This window comes from Phalacrocorax carbo, chromosome 1, assembly GCF_963921805.1.
Source record: "Phalacrocorax carbo chromosome 1, bPhaCar2.1, whole genome shotgun sequence".
NCBI lineage: Eukaryota > Metazoa > Chordata > Aves > Suliformes > Phalacrocoracidae > Phalacrocorax > Phalacrocorax carbo.
The window spans coordinates 193,847,027-193,864,586 of NC_087513.1; the positions used below are offsets into that span (position 1 = coordinate 193,847,027).

Consider the following 17,560-nt stretch of genomic DNA (forward strand, 5'->3'; position numbering starts at 1 on the left):
ACTTGTTAATGTAGTTAATGACAGCTCAAAGTTGCAGTTTTATGTTTTTCTACCTTTCCCCTGATACTCTTTCCCTCAATGTATTAGCTTCTTCACCAAGACAAACTCTGAAAACATCAAATTCTGTGAGGTTTCTGGTGATAAAGTTGCAGAGATGGCATAAGTACTGACAGATATTAGTTCTGATTTCACATTTTTCCCCACGCAGAGTTCCTTCATGCTCTGACCCACCCAAGCTGCTTAAAAAAACATGCACAATAAAAATGTCTGAATAGCAGCTATTTGCTATCTAGCCAGAAATTTGCTAGATTTCCATGCAAAAATTAAAATTAGACTTCAGTGATGCTAGTGAAAGTCAAAAGGCTAAATATACATGCACATCAGTGAAAATAGCCCCAGAGATAAAAGCAATAACTATACTGCTGTAAATAATTACTGGTTTAGTATCAGGACATTTACAGATATGCAACCATCTGAATTACACTGTTTCACTTACGGTACATTTCACAATAACTGTGATATCCCACAATAGAATACTTTCCAGGAGTAATCTAATAACTGCTTTGGTGTTAACTGCTTTAATCCAATGGCAATAGCTTCCTCTGCTAGTTGATAAAAAAAATATTCAGTGTATTAAAATATCGGTGTCATCACTGCATGGATATTTTATAGTCCAGCCAAAAGATGACCCAACATTGGTAAGTGACATCACTGATCGTTGCCATGCCATGGCAAACACTACAAAAAGGTAGAGAAGGCATCAACAGAAAAGACAGATTCCGTGATGATTTATAGCCCAGATATAGCCATCCTAACTTCAAACACTCTCAACACAGTTTGAGTACTTCTGATATTTCTATTTCCTGAATTTTACTAAACTACTTACCCTAGTAACATCCAAAAAACCCCTTTAAAATCAATTCCAAACCACCATTTTTAGTACACTTGATTACTTCTTGAAATTAGAAATAATAATAACCAGTTATTCTCAAACTTCACACCCTTTCATAGTTTTGTAATACATAAAAAGTATGTTGCTTACCACTTCAGAACTCTTGATATGTCTTAACACTTGCTTAACCAAAATAAAAAAAGGTCATCACCTATGCATTTGCTCTGATACTAAAGAAAATACTTATTTAAATCTTGCATTTTGTTCTCACCTTTCCACCCAAACTTTCCTCACTAATTCCTAGAGAGCCCAGATAAAATGCAGAACTAGGCCAGGCAGGATATTAGAAGGATATAACTGCAAAAAATACTTCTGATCCTTTCCGAATATTGCAGGTATTTGCAGATCAGACAAAGTATAACATCACCATATTTGCAAGAATCAAATCCAAGAAAAAACAAAACAAAACAAAAAACCCAAAAAAGCCTCAAGGCTACTTCATTCTTCTTCCCTCATTTAATACACAAGTTAAAAAACAAAACAAAACAAAAAACAGCCAAAAGCTAGTAAATACTCTTGTGGTGAGAGGAATATCTTCAGAGAGAATGACTCGACCCACCTTGAATCTCAGTCACCGTCTGGAATTGCCCCTCTCTTTCCACAGACTGCACAAGGAATCTAGAGACCTCATGCTCCCAAGCTCAATGCTTCCTTTAGTTCCCAAAGAAGGCGAAATGCTTGTACACTAGCCTGAAATAGCCAGTGCCTCACTTCAAGAGGAGATTTGCTTTTGTTATTCAAATGTTCTAAAAGCTGAAAATACTGTTGGTCAACAATATGGACTACCATTTGGGACAAATACATCCACCAGTAGAGTACCTGTACATCCACCTGAAGGGCAAGACTCTTTGCCATGGTATGGCAATGATGACCCAACATTGGTAAGTCACATCATTGATCTTTTGGCTGGACTATATCATATCCATGCATGAAACTCTTTGCACACCAGCCAATCCAGAAAGCTACATCATATTCTGAGTAGACAAAGCAACCATTCGTACATGAAGTTCAGTCTCCTCTGTATTATACTTATCTTCCCAATGACTAGGATATCAAGATGTTGATACCCGTCTTCAACGGCTTGGCTAAGGACAGTTAAAAAGACCCTTTAAAACTCTGAAAGTAAAACTACAAATAGTAACTCTGCCTCCTTGTTACAAAGGTACAGCTTATTTATACGGGAGAAAGGGTTTTCTTATATAAGTTTGAAAAAGAAGAATGAAAAATATCACAGGAACTAAGAACCATCAAGAACTTCATTCTCTGATTCAAGTCCTTCCTTGATTATACCCACCAAAATGGGTTAAGAGAGACTTAAAAAACAACAACAAACAAAACTCTTTCTTAAGAGGAGGCAGAATCTCATTAAAAAAAAAAGACAACAAACATTAGAAATTATATATTACATCAGAGCAATGGTCCATCTAGTCCAGTGTATTGTCTTTAACAGTAGCAACAGGAAACACTATGTAGGGACACCAAGAGACCTTCATTTTCTCCAGTGTTCCTCATACTCTAACAGCATCCCCAACTATTGTACCAGGAAATGCCAGAAGACACATTGCTGCCTATTTGAAACTGCTGGTATGGTCCACTTCCACTACCTCCTGTGGCAAAAAGTTTCTACATTTTGCTACCTGCTGCATAAAATACTTTTGTTTGTCTGCTTTAAAGTGATCTCCTATTGAAACAAACAATAGATGACAGATGGTAGTTACATCACTAATGTACCACTGAAGCATTCCTAAATATAACTTTTCTAAGTAATGAGATTATATTAAAACTTATGAAAACTGAGCATAGTCAGAATCCAAGAGAGTCTTGTCCATATGTCCCTGGGTGTTTTATGAAGTGAGACTCAGCAGGTCTGCTGGGAGTGATGAAAGCAGCAACCAGCAACTGGCTGAGTGGAGGTTCCACAGAAAGTGATTAAAGAACACAAAGAGGAAATGGACTTTCTTTGACACCAGATAAGGATGGGTGAACAGGGAAACAGAATACCAAAGCTTCTACAGAAAGGTCCTGACCTTTCAGTGGTAAAACAGGAGATTAATGGAACAGCTGACTTAACCACTTTTGTGGAAAATAATTATCTGTGTTAGGGACAGAGCTTGCAACTAAGTCCAAAAAAAAAAAAAAGCCAACAAACAAAAACAAGATCTCAGCACCATTCAGAGTTCTGTTAGCAACTCACTAAAAGCATGCTAAGTCTTCCTAGTGTTCAGCTTTGATGTCAGAATGAACTTGCAACTGCTCAGAAACTGCTGCAACAGAGACATGGTCAAGCTGGCTTTTTTTAAAAAAAAGCGCACCCAAGTGCTCAGGGCTTAGAAGAGTGACCAGTACCATAACAGTCCAAGAGGCTTTAAGAATTGAACTGCTATAGTATAGCAGAGGCAGCACTAGGTTCAGTACAGAAATTGCAAGTCCTTATCTCAGGTCTGTAAACTTTTTGCTGAAATGACACCAGACTTGTTTTCAGAAAAGGCAGTAGCTTGCAAAACTTTTGTTCTCATCATTTATGTCACATGTCCAGTAAAAACATATTTTACACCTCAGTATCCTATTAATGTTTGGCATTAAATACGTGTTTCCAGATATTGCAAAGTTATTACAAGTACTTTATAGTAACCCTAGTTATTACAAGTACCATGAGAGCCTAGCAGAATTGTAAAATTCAGTTTCATGTCACATTTTTACATGAACTACTACCAAGTGTCATGAAATTTGATTTTAAAATACAGTGTACTCCAAAAAGCAATGCATCATTTTCATAGCGCAAGTGCACATTTTCAGAAAAACGCTTAACTACAAGAATTGCAAATACAAAGATAGACCAAGAAGCTTCTGTTTGATGAGACTATATGAGTAAAGAAAAAAATAAAGTTTTGGGGAATTGGCAGTTAACTAACAATGCTTTTGAGCGTTTAGGCACTGTTCACACAGTCACCTTTCAGAGCACAACCATATTTTATTTACACTAAAAAGGAAGCCACAAGTGAAAACAAATACAGACTATGCAGTACTTACCTTTGCTTCTTTTACTAATTGTTCCACTTTTTTCAGACTTCTAGAAGAAAGGAGAAAAATCAAAATAAGGATACACACAAAAACTCAAATATTTCTGTAGAGACACAGGGATTCAAAGCATTCATCAGACTGTAAATGCATACATAGAGGTTTTAACTCAAGAACTAAAGTTTTTTATTATTATTTATATATATTATAATAGATATTATTTTATTAATAAAGTAAAAAGGTTTTCATCATCAAGAACTGAAACTGATCATCTATATGTTTGTATACTATTACACTTACTTAGACAAGACAGCAAAAAAAGAAAAAAGGGAAAGAGAATGCTTTGCCATATATCATGGTTATCATTACATCATAGTATATCACTCAATTTATACCAGAGCTCTTTAAGGTAATAGTAACAATGTCTTTTTTTTCTCTTATAAAAATATTTATCTCCTGAGCACAAAGTTTAGAATATGGAACTCTTGTAATACAAACACACCTGTTCAGCATATTAAAAAAAAAAGCCCACACACTTTTACTCATTCGATCCACTATCAAGCCACTACTGAAATACAATTCTTAAAGGAAGACTTAAAAGCATTTTATATCAAGACAAATAAATATGAAAAAGTTGTACATAACATGACTTCACTGGGATTTACTCAGGTATCAGATACATTTATGATGGAATTTTAACAAAATGCTGAGGAACAGACAACAGTGACATTGCATTTGCATTGTTAACCAGGAAACCAAGACACACACATAAAAATATCTTAGGAGGATATTCAATTGCTTCTAAATAACAGAGGCTGGGTGGAGACCTGTTGTTTAAGAACTGCTGACTAGTAGAGAAATAGGACTGCAGAAACAGCTCTGCACTTCCTACAAAAGTTGTAGGAAGAAAAACAGAGCCTTCGTTGATTGCACAACTTCTCCCTGGTAACAGCACCTCAGTGCTTCTCCACATGTAAAATTACGATGGTCTTTACTAATTGCATAAGGATGTTGTAGGATTTACCTTGGTTCAAGCATTTTAAGACCTTCAGACAGAAATCCCATACAAGGCGCTCCTCAGTAATAAGCTCATATATAGTTTTCCTACCCTTGGCACTTAATTCCTATTTATAAATACATTTTTTTATCCCCCTCTTTTTTTTTTTTTTTTAATATCATATCCATCTAATCCTTTTAGTCCTACTTTATCAGATGATCTCTCCAGGTCTGACTTATACACTGAAATGCATAACCTACAACTTCCTTGGTAGACCTCTGTAAGACCTTTTCAAGAATGACTGCATTGCATCCATGCTTATGACCCTTTTTTGCTGACTGGGTCAATAAACTTTAAAAAAATTCTTATAAGACTAAGTAATTTTGATGACTGTACACAGTACTGCCATCTTACAGTGTAATATACACAGTAACATTCTAATTTAATAACATTCTAATTTAATTGATATCATAAACAACATGGGAAGATTAATTTTCAGTGCAAACAAAAAAGTATGTGTTTTGTGGTACACACTGCGATGAACAACCGTATGTTACAATTACCTTTCTTAAAACACAAAACAAAACAATTGTTGCCTGTTACATTCCTGGTAACATACCAAGAAAAGGAGAAAAAAAATTATTTTGGCCTGAGCAGTTCTAAGGAGGCACCTCTGACTTCATCTGATGGAAGGTTTAGAAACTCTAAAATAGTAGGGAAGCTTTCAGAAATTATATCCTGTATAAGAATTATAACATTAAACAGCTGGATTGAGACAATAATGCAATTTGACAAACTGCATCTTAGAAGTAATGAAACAAGAACGACCCAGTCTCCCAATTACGCTGCAGCGGATCAGCAGTTTGCAATAGGGAGCTTTTTAATTTATGAAAATTACTGTAGATATAGCAATCATCATCAAAACCAAAAATTATTTAGAAACACATATCTCTGACCATACTTGTATTGCATCTGACATGAGATCACTAGATCTAAATGGCAGTTATAGATTCTAACTCTCAATTCATTCCAGTACTTTGATTTTATTTTCTTCCCTTCAATCTCTTTTATACATGAACAAATATCTGTTATAAATAGATACCTATAAAAAAATTGGTAGACAGAAGTCTCTTAAAGGACATACACGCATACACAGCTAACACCCATTATGGTGTTTAATGGTCAGTACTAGCCCTACTGTTAGTTCCTCTAATCTGTTAATTTGAAATTTCATACGCAAGCTTTGAGCCGTGACTTGCGTAGCAATATGTAATAATGCTAATTTAGCAGAGACGCAGCCATTTCCCTCTCATTTTATTATATATTTAACAAAACCAAGAAGAAAGGAAAACCTGTCTCTGAACTACTAAAGGTTATATACTCAAAATCTATCTCAACAGCAGTAACACTATCAATTTGTAGAAGCTATGCAAAAATCACCAAGGTTTTATTACTGTAAATTTCTAATGCACTCTTCAGCTGATCTGGGAAAAAAAGAAAATAAATTGCATTCTAAATTATAATTTTATTCCACAACAAAACCACAAAAACCTAATTCTCTTAATACAAGTGTCAATATAAGTCATAAAATCCAGCGTAAGAAACAAATCAGAAGTGCTAAGTTTATCCTAGTAATTCTAAGAATCTATAGGATAAATTAAGATCCTAGTAGTACTAGCAGAACAGTGCTACATGCAACTTGCGCCCATTAAAGGTCTCTTATATGTTACACAAAACAGAAAGATATCATATGACACACAGTACCACTGACAAAAATGATCAAAATAATGTCACAGATGTTCGGCTTTCTGCTCTGGTCTCTTCCCAATGATTTTGTAATGTCTGTAAAATGTTCCTGCTCTGGCAATTAAAATTTGTTACCTGCAGCACTGGTAGTTCAGTCTCATCTTCTGCACCTTCAGGAATTACACTTACAGCAAAAGCTGAAAGAAAAATCAGACTTTTTTTTATATTATAGGAGCTCATTTTCACACTTGACAAAGTTCTGCAGCAGAGAAAAAAAAAACATTTAGGTAGATTTCCACATTAAATGATACTATATTAGTAATAATCTTTATGAGCATAAGACAGTCCATTCTTACAGAATTTATACATTTGCTGCCCGACAATTCTATTCCCATACATTGCTGAAAAAAAATCACTCTTTGATGTGAAGCCAATTTATCTTTGCTTCAAGGCAAATAAATCCCTTTTTTTTAAAAAAAAAAAATCAAATCTCTTCAGTCCAGTAGTTCACTTGACAACAGCAAAACGTGCTATCACATGGGAGACCTGAGTTCCACTCTAGGTTAAAGTTTGGATTACCAAAGCTTCACTTGGAACCACAGAAACTGACAGCAGCTGACTGAAATTTCTGTCAAACTTGAAAACGGCTGTCATACACTTTGAATGCCATCTTTGAACAACAGTCAAACTTTTTAACGTATAAGAGGCCCAAATGAATGTTTACAAAAAGAACGGAGACCCTAAAGAGCTAATTTAGACAGACCTACCATTATCTTAAACCTTTTATGCTGAGACTACCCTATGCATACACTTCTGGTTTGTATTAGGAAAACAATCATGAAACAGGGTTCCAGCTTTTTTTTTTCCTTGTTGATGGAGTCATCTAATCAATTTGTCTCAACTTGCTCATTTGTAAAAGTAGTTTCATTTAAGGTAAGAAAGCATTGCTAAAATTCTTCATAAGGAGTCTTTTCTTAAAGGTACTAAAGAGATGCAAATGAAAGTAAATTGCTATAATTTGGAAGGAAGTCAAGATACTACTCATCACGGTCAAATAGATGGTTTTCTTAAAAACTGGGGCGGGGGAAAAAAAAAATCAACAGATTCAAGTGGAGTGTCTCACTGCAAATTTAAGTTATTTATTGCTTGAAATTGATTTCAAAGTGAATTGCTAGCAACTGCCAATTCCTTTGACACGCTAGAAACCTGGAATGTAGGAAAGCAAGAAGACAAGATTTTTCAAAGTCTGTGGCGCTACATCTCTGAGTACCTATAGCCCTACGCTTTTTCAACTGGAGACCAAATTTCATCAACTATATTGTGTCCCTTGCTGACAACATGTTCTGATCATTTTCCTCCTTCTCTTCCAACGTAACAGTACTCAGGGCTCCAGTTAAGAAACATCTTCCCCTACACAAATCAGATCCACATCTACTTGACATGATCCTAATTACAAGATCAACACAAAACACCCTTATTCCACAAAATGTATTAATTACATAGTATTAACCTGAAGAATTATCACCTTATAAATTCGGCTTATTTGCAAAACTGAACACAGGCAGGTTTTTCATGACTTTCAGTTTTTAATATGCAGCTAAGGAATGGCACATGAGACCTGAAACAACTGTGATTGACAAGAGATGCTGCCTCTCTCACCACAACATTCAACAACCTATGCCACACTGCTTCTAAGATTTATAAAATATTCATGCACACGATCCTTAAAACAAATCAAACAATACTTAGATAACCTGGAACAAAACCAAAGACCTATTTCATACTGTCTTTGAGAAGACAGATAAAGCTCTTCAGGGAATTATTTTAACGATCTACTTTATCTTCATGTTATAGAACCACAGAATTGTTGAGGTTGGAAAGGAACCCTGAAGATCATCTAGTCCAATCTTGCTGCCCAGAGCAGGATGCTCAAGAAGGACCTTGTCTAGTCAGACCAAGTTTTGAATATTTCCTACAACAGAGACTCCACAAACTCTCTGAGCAACCTCTTCCAGTGTTCAATCACTGTTAGAGAAAACAATAAATTTCTTGTTTAAATGGAATTTCCTGTATTTCATTTTGTGCCAACTACCTCATGTCCTGTTAAGCACCACAGAGTCCGTCTCTGTCATCTTTACTGTCCCCCACCAGTATTTACACATTGGTAAGATCCTCCCTGAACCTTCTCTTCTCTGGGCTGAACAGCCCCAGCTCCTTCAGCCTCTCCTCTTATTGTCAGGTGCTCTAATCTATTCAGAATCTTCATGGTCCTTTGCTGCACTCACTCCATTATGTCCATGCCTCTCTCGTACTGGGGAGCCCAGACCTGGACACAGCACCCCAGGTGTGTCTCACCAGGGCTGAGCAGAGAGGAAGGATCACCTCCCTTGACCTGCTGACCTCTTCCCAATGCAGCCCAGGAGGCTGCTGGCCATCTTTGCCACAATGATGCACTGCCGGTTCACGGTCAGTTTGTTAACCACCAGGACCCTCAGGTCCTTCTCTGCAAAGCTGCTTTCCAGTGTGCCCCAAGTGTTTAGTGGTGCATGGGGTGACTCCTCACCAGGGACAGGACTTGGCATTTCCCTTCATTGAACTTGGTTTTCCAAGTTTCCTCTTTGTCCACTTCTCCAGCCCGCTAAGGTCCCTCTGAATTGTAGCACAACCAGCTGGTGCAACAAACCCTCCTGTCCATTTTGTATCCTCTGCAAACTTGCTGAGGGTGCACTGTCTCATTGTCCAGGTCATTAATAAAGAGGCTACACACTACTGGAGCCATTATCAACGCCTGGAGTGCACCATGCCAGTGATTAGAGCCTGTGAGCCCAGCAAGTCAGTTTTCTGTCCATCTCACTGTCCACATATCTAGATGATACTTCATCAGTTTGAGTATGACATAGGAAACAGTACTGAACTTGAAGCTGAGGTAAGTAACATCCACTGCTTTCCCACATTCATGAAGGCAGTTGTATCATCACAGAAGTCTTTTGGGTTAGTCAAGCACGATTGCTACTTCATAAAAACATGCTGACTTCTCCCAATCACCTTCTTGTCCTTTGTATGTTGGTCTTGTCCTTCCCTGTTTGGCAATTGTATCTACGATTATTTGCTCCACCACCTTCCCAAGGACTGAGGTGAAACCGGCCAATCTATAGTTTCCTGATTCTCTTCCTTGTCCTCCTTGAAGACAGGAGTGGCATTTGCTCTCTTCTAGTCTTCTGAATCTCCCCCAGTCACCATGGCCTTTCAAAGATTATCAAGAGTAGCCTTGCATTGACATCGTCAAGCTCTGTCAGCACTTGCAGGTGCCTCCCATCAGGTCCTGTGGACTTCTATACATCCAGTTTGTTTAAATGTTCCCTAAACTGGTTCTCCACCAGTGAGAATAACTCTTCTTTGCTCCAGACTCTGCTATGAGTTTTGGGGGCCTGGGATCGCTGAAGATGGGTCTTACCAGTACAGACCAAGGCAAAGAGGTTTTGAGTTCCTCACCCTCTTCCATGTCCTTCTTTTAACCAAGTCCCTCCCCCGTTTAGAAGGCAGCGCACATTTTCCCTAGTCTACCTTTTGCTGTTGATACACCTGTAGAAGCCCTTTTCCTTGCCTTTCACAAGTTGAATCCCTCACCAGATTCAACTCAAGGTAGACTCTGGCTTTCCTAACGGCACACCTGCACTCTTGGACAGTGTCTCCATATTACTCTTGGACTGACCTGACCCTGTTTCCATCTCTTGCGTCCTTACTTTTTATGCTGGAGTTTTGTCAGGAGCTCCTTGTTCATGCATGTGGGCCTCCTGCCATCTTTGCTCACCTTCCTGCATGTGGGGACAGACTCTTAAGCTTTTAGGAGGTGAACCTTGAAAATCAACCAGCTCTCTTGGACCATCTCCCATATCAATCCTTCCATACTGTTGAGGACAGGGGTAGACCGAATATGCCTGACTAAAAATAGATTTTGTTGCAGCTGCCCTGACATACAGTGCAACTTCAACACTCACACATCATTTCTTAAACAAACCAATATTACCATGAACATTAAAGTCTCTCTAAATACCATTATTCTTATTCCCTGTGATTTCATACATGCAGCCTCCACTTCTTTCCCAACAAATAAACATATTAAAATGACTCAGTATATTTTACATTAAGTATTTCAGGAAGATTTTTTCCAGCAAATACATTTTAATGGTAAGACAGGAACTGTTCAGACTATTTTTAAACTACTGAAGAACGATTCACTAAACAGACTACCAGACCCCTGAAGACACCACACAAAAAGCAAGCCTCAACAGTCTTCACCAACAGTAACCAAGCTTTTCACTCATGCAGACTGTATGAATTTATTTTAGCAACAAATATGCCACAGCCCCTCCACTGCCTTATTAGCAAATCTGCTATGCGCACGTAATTTGGTACAAGTAAAGCAGTCTTCAGAAGTAAACCGTAATGCACTTGTGGAGTAAATTCAAGTCTTACTAACATATGGCCAAGACTGTTCTGGCTAAGCAACCTGATCTCTCAGCCTGGAAATAAATATCCTCTTCTAAGGATTTACTGGGGAAAGGGCGGCATGAGAAGAACATGGCATATAACTTATCAACAAAGGGGCCAGAGGATAGGTAGGAAATACAGTGCCTGGGCACAAGTGGACGTCTCTAAGATGTCCAAGATTAATTCATCCACCCACAATTCACTCCCAAGAGGTTTCTGAAAAAGGTGTGCCCAGGAGCGGACCACAGGTAGAAAAATTCTAACTACACAAAGCAGCTCATGACCAGATCAGTTGGACGACACAGGTAGAAACTGTAAACTCTCCACGGCAAGGATATCTTTTTGTTGCATGTAAAGTACACACGCACAAAGAAGGATGACCTATGTCTGGGAGCTATCAGATGCTGCTATAACAAAACAGTGATTTTTCATGTCCAAACATCATTATTAATTCAGACAACTACAACAGATTCCCTTCAGTATAGAACTCCCTAAGACACACATCAACCTCTGCAGCTCAAGGTACTTTTGCTAAATCCACAATTTCATCTAGTCCCTTTGAGTTTTTTGATGCAATGCAAGCATACCTCAGGTAGACCACTGACTTACCATAGAGCATAGAGAAAATACATTGCAAGAAGCCGCTGATTAGCTGGTAAAAGTGTAAACTGTGTAGGCACCACAGTAACCAAAAAGGCTAGGGTGATTAACTGGATGATTTCTCACAAACAAAGCTATCTAAGCAGAAAAAAACAGCAAGGCACTGTCTTAAGTGCAACCCATAATTTTGTGTTTGTCACTTCATTATTTAATGCATTGTGTACTTTGAAGTTTAACACAGGTAGCTGTTCACATCATTTGGCACAAGCAGACAGAAGCTAAGTGTGTCAATTGCTATGCCTCCCCTCCTTTTGCTAAATGCTCAAGAACTGAGAACAAGTAAGAAAGTAAAAATTTTAGAAAGGTTTTAAAGCTCTTTATTTTCATCAATCTTATCTTTATTTCCTTTGAAAGCAGATCTGAAAATGCTAGACAACGTTTTTTGGACCCATTCAAAACCTGGAAATTTAATCAGAGAATGTAATATAAGCAGCTTCATTTCCTATTTATTTTTCTCAAGTGTTCCATTATTTCAATTAAAATTTTGGTGAGTAAATAGACTTGCTTATAACACCAGAAAGTAAAACTCAATCATTTATGTTCATTTTTCAGCAGCTGAACTGCAGGAATATGTGCCAACAAACTATTAGGAAAATGGATGTAAATATTGTAGTATTAAAATACAACATACTGTATAAATATATGTGATGTTATAATACCGTATTATAAACATAGAACTGATCCTTTCTTCAGTACTACCCTTTGGAGTGTAAACAACTTCCAAACATTTACAATTTTATGTCCTTTAGGTGCAAAGGATGTTAAAAACTGAGGAGTTAATGCTTTTGCTTTCACAGACAAAATCCATTTAAGGCAGAAAGGGAACACTTCTATTATCTTCCTCCTTTATGGTCTGATTCAAGGCTGACTGACCTCAGAGTCATTCTAATCACCTCACCGGCCTGTGGGTCAGTTTAAATGAGCTACAAAAAAGTTACGAGCTTATTACCTACGTATGGCAAAACCATGACTGATAATAACCACTTCAAATAATGAAAGCCATTGATTATGTTGTACAGAATAGACAAAACATTTGAAATATAATTTCTTTACACTTTTAATTATAATTTAATGGAAAGCCTACTTTTGTTTTGGTTGGGCGTTGGTTGGGTTTCTTCCCCCTCCCAAGTTTTCAAAGAACATAAGATTCTACGGATTGACACGATTCCAGAGAAAATCTGCACTGACACTGTCAAAGAGACAGGATCTTCCATAATGAGACTGCCTGGGAGTGCTAGCAAGCAAAATAAATTAGTTTTGTGTATTTATATGCAAGCTTTTATAATATTTCTTCATTGTTGCTACCTTATCAGCATCAAAGACCCTGGTCTAGCCAGGTAAGAACAAAGACACGCAGATTTATCAACCCAAGATGCGCAAAGAGAAAGGGGGGGGAGAAGGGGGTGATGTGAGCAAATTTCCAGCATCTGAAGCTTTTCATAAAATAAAAGCAACTCATTTTATTCCTTTACTAAATTTCTTCAAGCTAATGGCTATGGGAAGAAGACAGCTGAAATTACCACTGAAATGTCTAAATGAGTGCTGTATACACCAGTACCTCTACAAAAGGCAAGCAAAGAAAAACAGTAGAAGAAAAAGCATAATCATTATCCCTTCTGATTGTCTAGAAGTTAGGCCAAACAAAATCATCTGAATACGTTTTCCCATTCTGCAAGCTGCCACCTGCAAGCTGGAATTTATGAAATGACTTAACTACCCACAGACAAGCTGTTTTCTTCTGTGAAATGCAATCCAAATTACTTCTGTTTTCCAAAAGCAAAGCTGATTGTTTTGCAAACTTACTATCCTGGCCATGTCAAAAGCACGGGGTTTCTGAAAGAAATTTATTTATGAAAGAAAGGACTTTTATATAAAGGATATTAAAAAAAAAAACCAAACCCAAACCACTACCAGAAATCCAGGATACTGCAATAAGCTTGAGGTGAACAAATTCTATACAAGCATTAATCAAGACCTACAAAACAGGAGGTAATTGCACAAACAAGAACCCAAGTTTCAACATTTCTGCCTTCTACCTGCATGTATGTATGTACAAAAAATATACATATACACGGGAAAAACTGAAGCTGCTGTTCTCTGACTATGATTACAATCCGTTTGAGGTTACAAGTACTATAATACCTTGTCGAAGCACTGGAGCAAAACTACTCACCCCAGAAAGAATGAAATACAGGTTTAAGAAAAGCAGTAGCATATGAGGACTCCTCCAAAAACTAAGCTGCGTAGGTGAAAGTAAAAGTGTCTTACATGAGAGAAATCAAAATATCACAGTTTTACTTTGCTGAAAACAGGATTTATTTGTACCAGGTTTTCGCTGCAGGATTTTGATCCACAAGCCACGGTAGCAGAAGAGAATAAAACCCAAAGGCTCAGAACAAACCGACAAGCCTACGCTGACAGAGATGGAAACGTTCAGTAACAGAAGTAATGAGAAACAGAACAGATGTAAACATTTATTTCTGTCTCTTACACTCACGGCAACAGCTCCTAACTCCAAGAGCCTGTAGCGACCCACCTGCTGACATACTACTAACCCGCCTCTTTTAATCTTCTCCCACCTGCCCAGACACATTAAAAACGTCTCTAAAATATAGTAATACGGGTTTGGGTTTTTTCCCGCTATGCTGACATTTTCACCGGGCGGTATCACCTTCCCACCTTCCCTCAGCAACACTCGGTCATTAAGGCGCTATTTCACACACCAGCACGAGTGGCTTCGCGGTGGGTTTAACCAGTTGTTTAATGAAGACTTTCTCACCGGAGCGGCCGGCTGCGGGAGGACCGGCGCCCGCGGCGAGGGCTTGCCCCGGCCCCCGCACCGCCGCGGGCCCCGGCCGAGGGCGGGAAGGGTCCGAGCGCGGGCCGGCACCGGGAGCCCGCCCAGCGCCGCTCGCTGGCAAACTTCTGGGGACGGGGCACCTCCCGCCTCCCCGCCCGCTCCCCCTCTCGGGGCGGGACGCGGGGTGAGGAAGCGGCGGCTCCGGCGACCCCCCGCCCCGCCCCGCCCCGCGCTCACCGGGCTCTGTCCCGCGCCCTCCTCCCCCTCGTCGCCCCCGCGGAGGGGCCGAGCGTCCCGCGCCGCCTCCCTTCACCTCGCCATGGCGTCCCGGCCCGGCCCCCGGTCACTCACCCCGGGTGCGGAGCGGCGGGAGAAGGAAGAAGAGGTGGGCGCAGGCAGCGAAGAAGAGCCAGCGACTGCAGCCGGGCTCCCGAGACATCTTGGCGAGGGCCGCCGAGCCGCACGGCAGGAGGAGGAGGAGGAGGAGAGGGGCACAGCGCGCCCGGCTGCCCGCCTCTGCCGCAGGAGCGCGGGCGAGCGGCCTCCGGCTGGTGGCGGTACCGCCGGCAGCCCGCCCTCCTCCCGTCCTGCCCCCCCGCCGGGCCCGGCAGGACCGGGCGGGCGGGGGGGGGCGGAGCGGCGGCCGCGGCGCCCTCTGGCGGGCGGAGGCGGGAGCGGCGGCGCCCTCGGGCCCCCCGCGTCCCCTCGCGCCCCCCGCCGCGTCCGGGCCCGGCGGCAGGCAGGGCCTCTGCCGCCCCACAGCCCTCCCGAGCCGGCCGCCGGCTCCCCACGGCACCCGCAGCTCCCACAGACCTATATATGGCTATGGATAAACAGCCATAACCACAATCCAAAAAAACATCGCTCCCCGTAACCAGTACTGATCATCCAGCAGCTGTTACCAAAACCAATAATGTCTTTAATCACTGTGAAATTAATTAATGTGAAATTACTGACTCCACAGAAAGTCATCCAATGATGTTTCTAGGTTGTCCAATTTAGAAAAAATAGGGGCTATTTTGGTTATTATCCTCATCATTCTCCTCTATTAAATTTAAATATTGTCAGTCAAATGATACCCAGCACCCTCAGGAACCTGGTCCACGACAACAAGTGGCTTCATTGATCTCTAAAACGACCCTCACAAGCCGTTACCCCAAAAGAGCAGGTTGCACCCCCAGACAGCCATTTCGTAACTACCTGTGTAACCGGGAGTGGGGACACGGGGCGCAGGACGGGGCAGGCACGCGAAGCGAGCGAAGCACAGCCTTGGCATCAGAGGCTCCGCAGCTACGAACAACCCACCCATAGCTGGTTAAAGAAATGCAGAGCTGGAGCCGCACAAAACAGGTTTTAGGGGTAACACGAAGAACAGAGAAGTAGTATCTAACATGCATAAATGCCACCATATAGACAGTAATTTGAGTGTAACAGAGCTGCAGACCAACGAGGAAAGATCAAGAGTGTAAAACCTTGTTCGCAAACAAAAAATGACCCCACGTATATCCTGGAGCAAGGAAGAAGAACCCATCCACACAAACGTCAGATTTGTCCCAGTGAAGCCCTCCACGTGCTGACAACTTGCTGCGACGTCCCCCGCACACCCCAGAACGAAACTGCCAACCTTCAGACCCAGGGGAGCAACAGAAGGGTGAGCAGGAAAAGGAGTAGAAACCCAGCAGTGTGTATAAAACTTTCACTGCGCTGTCATTCTTTCTTCTTCTGTAGCAGTTAGATCAGTATTAATAATTATTAGGTTCTTCACATTTCAACTATAGCAACAAGAAATTTTTGGCTTTACTTACATATAAGGCGTGCTTCCTCTTTGCCCTTAAACACAATTCTGAGCATAACACCTTGTGCCCCAAGGTAATTTCTTACACGCTGGGTACGCATAGACATGAATTCCAGCCAGGTCTATACATACACCCTTCCCATCAAATACCTCCCAAACAGAGCCCTCCTACCAACCTAACCATTCCATATGCAATGGTCTCACTGGAAAATGGTGCAATGCCCAGGTCATCCATAAACTTCCCATATTTCTAATCCAGAAAAGCCAACAGCATGGGACCCCACTTGGACCTTTCCTCAACACGCTGCAGCTTTTAGATCTACTGCATTCTTTTCCTGACAGACCAAGTGGTTACAAAAGGGTACCTTAAGTATGCCAGAGAGGTGATTTTGAAGATGAATGGAAATCTCACAGTGATAAACACTCACTCTCACTGCAAGTTCAGGCAAGCACATCTGTATCACTGTAAATAGAAATCTATTAGCCAGACTTCCTTGGGGTATTAGACTTGCTTCACGTACTTGCTACCCTCCCTTGCATTGCAGGGGGTTGAAGAGAGAGGGAAAATGGGACACAAGTGTGAGCAACCACAGCTTGTTATTTGCCTAACAGAACAACTGCTTGTTGCTGACGTCTGATTCACTAAGTTACTGGCCTCAAAAATAATAATTCTGATGCAAATTAAGTAGAAAAGTTCATACTACATTTCTCTCTCTGATTCTATGTGCATGCTCATTACCAGGAAAAAAAAGTGTTAAGTTATCCTTCCACTTCTATACCTATAGCAATATAAAAGGTGTGAATCCTTCTGCTTAACATGGAGATCTGCATTTGCTTGTTTTTCCTTATAAGTTTCAGCAGTGTTTCCTGCCCTTTCTCCCATTTCTCTGTTCTGTGCTGGTTTCCATAAGTATTCACGTCACAAGGATCATGCCCACAACAGCTGGGATAAACATAAGACTTTTCACTTTCAAAATGTTTAAGATACACCCATGTTCAAATGTTTTCCCACGCCGGAAGTCAGTAAGGAAAAAAAAAACCTGACCTTTTGATGAGATGTAATCAGTGTTTTGTTTTTTCACAAATATAGGAGAAATTTCA

At 40.4% G+C, this 17,560-nt stretch overlaps 1 protein-coding gene across 3 annotated transcripts in view; it reads right to left on the reverse strand.

Annotated features, from left to right (window-relative positions):
• B3GLCT (beta 3-glucosyltransferase) overlaps positions 1–15,218 on the reverse strand; it is a 65,779-nt gene extending 50,561 nt beyond the window's left edge. For 2 of the 3 annotated variants that reach the window (XM_064441054.1, XM_064441053.1), the window contains exons 1-3: positions 15,016–15,218; positions 6,849–6,910; positions 3,983–4,022 (exon numbers count right to left, since the gene is read on the reverse strand). In XM_064441054.1, the coding sequence (XP_064297124.1) occupies positions 3,983–4,022; positions 6,849–6,910; positions 15,016–15,103 (190 nt within the window). In that variant the 5' untranslated portion in view covers positions 15,104–15,218. The remainder of the gene's footprint in view (positions 1–3,982; positions 4,023–6,848; positions 6,911–15,015) is intronic. The other variant, XM_064441055.1, reaches the window with a different exon arrangement.
• Positions 15,219–17,560: the final 2,342 nt, after the last annotated feature.